The sequence below is a fragment of the Centruroides sculpturatus genome, unplaced genomic scaffold (genome assembly GCF_000671375.1).
Source record: "Centruroides sculpturatus isolate CEXI.00-Female unplaced genomic scaffold, Cexi_2.0 scaffold105, whole genome shotgun sequence".
Taxonomy (NCBI): Eukaryota; Metazoa; Arthropoda; class Arachnida; order Scorpiones; family Buthidae; genus Centruroides; species Centruroides sculpturatus.
In genome coordinates this window covers 1,089,069-1,096,146 of record NW_019384622.1, presented here as the reverse complement: position 1 = coordinate 1,096,146, position 7,078 = coordinate 1,089,069, and the positions used below count along the sequence as shown (strand labels likewise).

Here is a 7,078-nt window from a genome sequence, read left to right as displayed (position 1 = left end):
GTACAGTATGTAAATTAGGTACCATAAGTCTAATACAGCACTAATTTTATACATTTCTTGTGAAAGAAACATTTCTTATTCAATGGCCATAAAAATTATTTATATTAATGATGTCTCCAAAGTTCAACGAATTTTTCACAGAAAAATAACTTATCAGAAATTGCGGCCGCTGTTTGGTGTGCTGCTCCGCGACGAAAACAAGCTTAAGCAATGGCGACGTCGAATGGTGCACACTCGGTAAGTAATCCTACAATTTTTTGTTTATAGCATAGTTTATACAGATTATTCCCAAAAAATATACGTATTTTGGAAATGTTGAGTCGAATTAGTCTAGGAATCGATTAATTTTATGGAAGAAAACCTTTCAAACAGCCGTAGTCTGTAAACTTCACATGTGTTGGGCTGTGATTGGCAAGGACTCGTACAAAATGGATTCATAAAGAACGGAACGTATCTACCGTGTTATAGGGGGGTCGACTGTATTTACTACCATTCTGCACAACAATCCTCTGTGAGAGCGAATATTTGGCCATGACAAACATGAAAACTAATCATCATCACCGACTTCAACTCGAATATGACTCGAGAGTGATGCTGACCAAAAAGCAACCAGATTTTACAAAGTTGTGCAAAGGAAATCGTGCACATTTGTCACATTAAAATTAAATAACCTTATGTTATTTTCATTATTATTAGAATTTTTGTATTAATATTTTTGTATTTTAAAGGTAATAAATGTAAAAAAAACTTATTCTATTTATCACTAGCTGTCTACCCACAGTTTTGCCCGCATTATATTGAATTTTCTCGTGGGAGTAACATATTTTCTCGCAGTAAAATGTAGCCTATGTCTATCTCCAACATATAAGCTATCTCTGTGCAAAATTTTATTAAAACCTGTTCAGCGGTTTAGATGAAAAGGTAACAGATGACAGCCAGACAGCATTACCTTCAAATTTGCAAGTTTGGTACGCGAGTTTGAGCTCTTTCTTGAAGTGGTATGCAGGAAAAACTAATTGGGAACCACTGGGTTAGAGCATTTAAAGATGGCTGTACTAATGTCCATGACAAGAAGCATAGTGGGTGACTGTCTGTCATTAATGAAAATTTGGTGCAGAAAGTTGATGCAAAGTTCGAGAAAACAGACTCTTTATGATTTCGTCATCCAAACAAAAGGCATGGCAGCCTCAGTAAGGGGATTGTTTTGCTTCATAACACTGCCTGTCAACACATGGCTCAACAAATCTGAGACCTTGTCACATCATATGGCTGGGAACAACTTGATCACCCTCAGTATAGCACTGATCTAGCGCTTAGTGACTACCACTTGTTTCTCCACTTGAAAAAGCATCTAGGCGGTCAGTGCTATGACGATGATGATGGCAAAATGGCCATGCTGCAGTGGTTGACAAATCAGGTGGTAGGTTTCTATGAGGATGAAATTCAGAAGCTGGTTGTATGATATGATAAGTGCCTTAATATTGGAGGAAATTATGTTGAAAAGTAGATTAAAATTTATTCTTACATGAAAGACTGTAATTGTTAAAAAAATTGCACTTGTGTATTTTAAATATCAAAATGGTACTTAAAAAACACTCCTCATAGCTTTTCTTGTTTCTTAATTATTTCTGTAGCATGTTGTTTTACCAATTTGAACACTTCTGCTAGTTTTCTCATTCTACAGTTCTGATATTTGTGATATTCAATAACTTCCATTTTCTCTTTTAATGTCAGTGATTTATATGAAAACATGGCAATCCTTGAATATTCTCTTTTTAACATGGAAAAAACATGTGTTATGTCTCCACCATACATAAAGAATGAACAAGGATGTAGATATGGACAATCATCAACTTCATATATGTTGCTTTCTAGTGTTACAGAATTTTTCTAAATAGCCAATCAATGAGAGAGAGAATTGCATTTATTGGTTAAATATGTCATAAGTAGGATGGACCTCCATTTAAGCTACCAACCCTATTCTGGAGTGGTTACCAAACAGTCCATTAAGTAACCAATCCAGATCAATGTATGAAAAGGGTGTCCAATTTAGAAAGTTTTGTTAGGAGAGGTTTCACTGTAAATATTTGATATATTTACTGTTTAACATTCTTAAAATCCTATTCCAATATTAGAAATGACTATACATGTAATACTAATTTCAGTGGCTAGATTAAGATTTAAGTTAGTGAATTATTTTCTTATTTAGTGTTAATATCAGAAAACATAAAATTGAGTTAAATTTCTTTTTATAAATCAACACTACTTTAAAGTTCATAAAATTTCTTTATAAATTATAATTAATAAATATAATTAAATTTGATTTGTTTAGTTTACCTTCATGTAAATTTAACACAATATAATCCAATTACAAGAGTAAAAATACAGTAGAGCATTGATTATCTGAATCAATTGGTGACTGGGGTTGTTCAGAAGATCAATTTTTTGGATAATCGATTATGTACGAAAAAATACATTATTAATATAGATTATTAGTATATCCCAACAATAGTATATTAATATATTCCACGTTAAAATTTTTCTCCATTGTGTGTCGCTTCGCATTGAATTTTCGTCAATGTTAAACGTAACGAAAATTTTTATAATAATAATTGTGGCTATTGTATCGTTAAAAATTATTTCTTTATTTTGTACAAACAAAATAAATATATTGAAAACTATAAAAACAAAAAAAATTATACTTTAAAAGTTAATCTAGTATCAAAAATGTTCGATTCAGCAGGACAGTACAACTGAAATGCTTTCGGTTCATCGACATTCAGATAATCAACGCTCTACTGTATCTTAATTTCTTTTAAAGGCTGATGATAACTATATACTTTTACAATTGCAATAGTTTCTGAATGTACCATTTTTAATCTCTGAAATTAACAATTGTTTCATTGTATATATCAGGGCTTCTTAAACTTTTTTATTCACGACCCCATTTATGATTGTGATTTTTTTCGGGACCCAAAAATATAAAATAAAGATATATACAAATTTGCAAAAACAATAATGGTGTGCTACCACAGTTCACTCTTGTGTTACAGTGGAACAGAGACAACTGAATATGCTGAAAAGTGACAACACTACACTAGTTCACACTACAATCAGTGTTGCTGAATCATTGTCTCGCGGCACCAGAAGTGACACAAAGCGCAACTCACGAAACTTATGACAAAAAGCATGCCTCACTTTCAAACTCATTTTCAAACTCTCACAAATTATTTTAAAAATTTTGCATTAAAATCTCGCAACCCCAAGATTTCGCTAAGTGACCCCAAATGGGGTCACGACCCATAGTTTAAGAAGCCCTGGTATATATGATCAAACAACTATGTTAGTTTTAATATTCTAAAAATAATTTAATCAATCTCTAGCAATCACCATAATTTCCAATTTCTTATGTTTAAAAATGATTTACTGAAAATCATACACATAAAAAAATATGTTTATATATGTATGAATGAGTAATATTTTCAGAAAAGAATACCATTGTAATCATATTATATGTAGGTGGTCCAAAAGTTTTTTAATTGAGATTTATTTTAAGATTATTTTAAGAATGGTTAAAACTGGTTTGGAACAGCTGCATGTTATTATTCATGATTCATTTACTTCAAGTGAAGTGAGTGAATCACAAATAATAGTATGCAGCTGCTTCAAACAAGTCTTAACCATTCTTAAAGTAATCTTATAATAATATCTTAGTTAACTGACTTTTAAGTCAGTTAAATTGAACAGTTTTATTTCTTGCTACATATTATTGTCTTATATCTGTAATGTATAAATGAATACATTTGTTAAGAAACTTATGTTTTATTGATCTGTCAGTCAATTGTGAAAATAAAATAAATTTTTGAAAATCAAGTATTTTATGTGAAGAATTCTATTTTGAAAATTTCAATTTCAAATTTCTACCAATTTTAAAATTCTTTTAAATTATTTATAATAATGAATATAATGTAATCATTTGTAATGGAAACTTTTTAAATTAAATAACTGCCAATCATTGTAATATTTTAAGATATTAAATATATCAATAAAATTTACTTAAATATCATTCTGACTAATGACATTTTTAATTATTCAAAATACAGTATATATAATGACATGTAATGTATAGGAGAAAATAATGTTTGGTACCTTATGTTCTTTTCTGCAACTCTTTTTATCTATGTTATATATAAAATAAAATTGTTATTATTCAAATAAAATATGATATATTCTAACAATTTAAAAATTCTTCAGTTGAATTTTTTCAAATATATAAAAACGAAGATTTATGTATAATATAAACAGTAGATTCTGCTTATTGTAATCACAAAGTTAAAGTATACTTAAGCCTTATGCTTTTTAAGATAACAGTGTTTTAAAAATATATGCTTTTAAGCCCTGTTTCCATGCTAACGGCCTCAATATGTGACTGAAAAAAGAGAATCATTATCAGTTATTAAATGTTAAATAGTAATCATTTTAAATTTTTTTGCTCTCAATATAATAGTTTAAATTATTAGTATTTCTTATTTCAATTATGTGCTAGTTGTTGTTAAAGATAGCAAAACAAATAACATATTAATTAATAAATCTTTGAGTTAGATATTTTTAAAAGTCCATTTAACATTAGAGTAAATAAACCATAATTTATGTTAATAATCATCTCATTTGTTTACTCCACTTAATGTTATTAGTCCATTATTGTTCTCAATATAGGTAAACCATAGTTTAAGCAGATTCTCCTGTATATATACATATTGTATTTTTGTGTTATTCAACATATTTTTTAAAAATGAAGAACTTTTTTCCACCATTAATCTAGAAGCTTTAAAATTTTCCTGACACTGGAAGACTAACTATTATGCATATTTTAAATACTAACTAAAAATACAATTTCAAAAAGATTAATATGTAGATAACATATATTTTACTTACCAATTTAATAGCAACATGTTCATTGTTATACAAGTTTTTACCTGAAATAAGAAGGAGAATAATTTTAGATAAAATTAGAAAATTATTTTATATAAATTTTTGGCATGATAAATCTCCATAAATGTATTTATTTTGAATACATTAGATAAAGTCAATTATATTATATCAATATTAATTATATTTTATAATTACAAACATTCTTATAAAATAGAGCTAATTATATTCTTGCTTTTCTAACATTTTCTATTTTCTGCAAAAAATGATTTTCTATTGATTTGTTCAAAAATTTTATTTTTCTATTTCTACTTTATTTCTTTCTTCCTTTAGAACTGTATTTTTGAAAAATTCCAATTTCAAAGAATATGTTTAAATATACAACTAAAACTGTTACTATTATATATAAAATTTACTATTTTTAAAAAATTTAATTATATCAAATACTCAGATTTAAGGTTTCCTTCATGAAGACTTACAAAAATTATTGTAATATAATTATCAATACAATATTAGTTTCAAAATCAAAAATAAGTGCAGATTATTATAATTCACACAGAATATTAATTATTAAAATATTTAAAATATTAATATTTCTTTACTTGTGGTAAATGTTTGTCACTATTATATAATAAACTATATATAGCTTATCTATGATAACTGAACTAAAATAACAAAAATATTTCTCTTTTTTTATTTTAAAAAGTATGAATTTATATGAAAATATTTTATTTTGTACATAATTACTGCAAAAAAGCATCATCGATCAAAAATATTTAGATTTTTCATCTGTCATATAACGAGCTAAAATAAAATAAATAAATAATATAATATTTAAAAAATTATTTTTTTATGTACAATATTTACTGTTTATATTTATTTATATTGTATATTATATTTGTTGTAATTAGATATATACATTATACATGTATAATATATACAGTATTAATTTAATATATTAAATTAACGAATTCTTTTTAAACATTTGTAAATAATTACAATGTTGTAAGAATTTTTTACAATAATCTCTGACAATATATTTTTACATCTTTAAAAGTTATTAAATTTTAATAAATACAAATTTATTGATCATCAAATGAATAGATCACAAGACTACTAATAAAATTTTACTATTGTTGAATATTTTTCTACAATAGAAAATAATCTGAAATGTTAGAGATATAAATAATATAATTTTCATATGTCTAAAATGATTGTATTGTTGTTTATAAATCTTATGCAAATAATAATTAATTATGTAAAAAAATATTTCATATCATCACATGAAATTGCTTTTTTTTTTTATCTAATTTATATTAAATTAAATTTGCAAGTTTAAAAAATATATATATATTTTATTACAGTAATGCCCCAACTTATGCTACCCCGGAGTTACGCGATTTTCAAATCTCGTCGATTCATCTTTTGTTTGAGCGCCACACAACCCTTGATTACTCACTCCCCCCACACTATTGTTCAGCTTACATGTTCAGATGTGTCACACGGAATCCACACATAGCTACAATTTATTTTCTGTTATTTATTTCTGTGTTTGTTATATCTACGGAGACTCGAGAGACTTTACTATGTCATCCAAACGAAGTAGAACTAATTCTTCTGCATCAAACAAGAAAAAAAAAACTTTATCTTTGGAATGTAAAGTTAACATTGGGTATGTTCGTAAAGTCGAACGAGTTAAGCGAGAATGAAGTCATCGTTATTCTTATTTCGTTAGACTTTTCGAATGATTCGTTACTAACGCGTTTAACTCGTTTGACTACGAACGTACCCATTATTAAAGACTTCGATACAAAAATGAAAATTTGTGAATTGGTAAAGAAGTTTGATCTACCGGAATTGTCAGTCAGAACAATTATAAAAGGAAAAGAAAAAATTCTCGAAGCTGTGAAAAATGCTCAATCTTTAAATTCAAGCACCATTTGTAAACGTCACAGTATTATCGCTGAGATGGAAACAATGTTAAAATTATGGCGTAATAATCAAGTAAATGTGAAAAATTGTAAAATAATATAGGCCTAATTTGTTATACATATGTATTATCTAAGATTTTATTAAACATTTTTTTCTAAATTATTGTTTTATTTAGTCTCCGGCCCCAATTAAAAATTATTTGTATGTATTTATATGC

General features: G+C 26.8%; 1 protein-coding gene across 1 annotated transcript in view; it reads right to left on the bottom strand.

The window, feature by feature from the left end:
- Positions 1-7,078, bottom strand: part of LOC111625532 (casein kinase I-like) — a gene marked incomplete at its 3' end in the record, with an annotated part of 56,015 nt that overhangs the window by 12,158 nt on the left and 36,779 nt on the right. Inside the window, exons 2-3 of the mRNA XM_023368692.1 lie at positions 4,936-4,976; positions 4,102-4,178 (exon numbers count right to left, since the gene is read on the bottom strand). Of these exons, the coding sequence (XP_023224460.1) occupies positions 4,102-4,178; positions 4,936-4,976 (118 nt within the window). The remainder of the gene's footprint in view (positions 1-4,101; positions 4,179-4,935; positions 4,977-7,078) is intronic.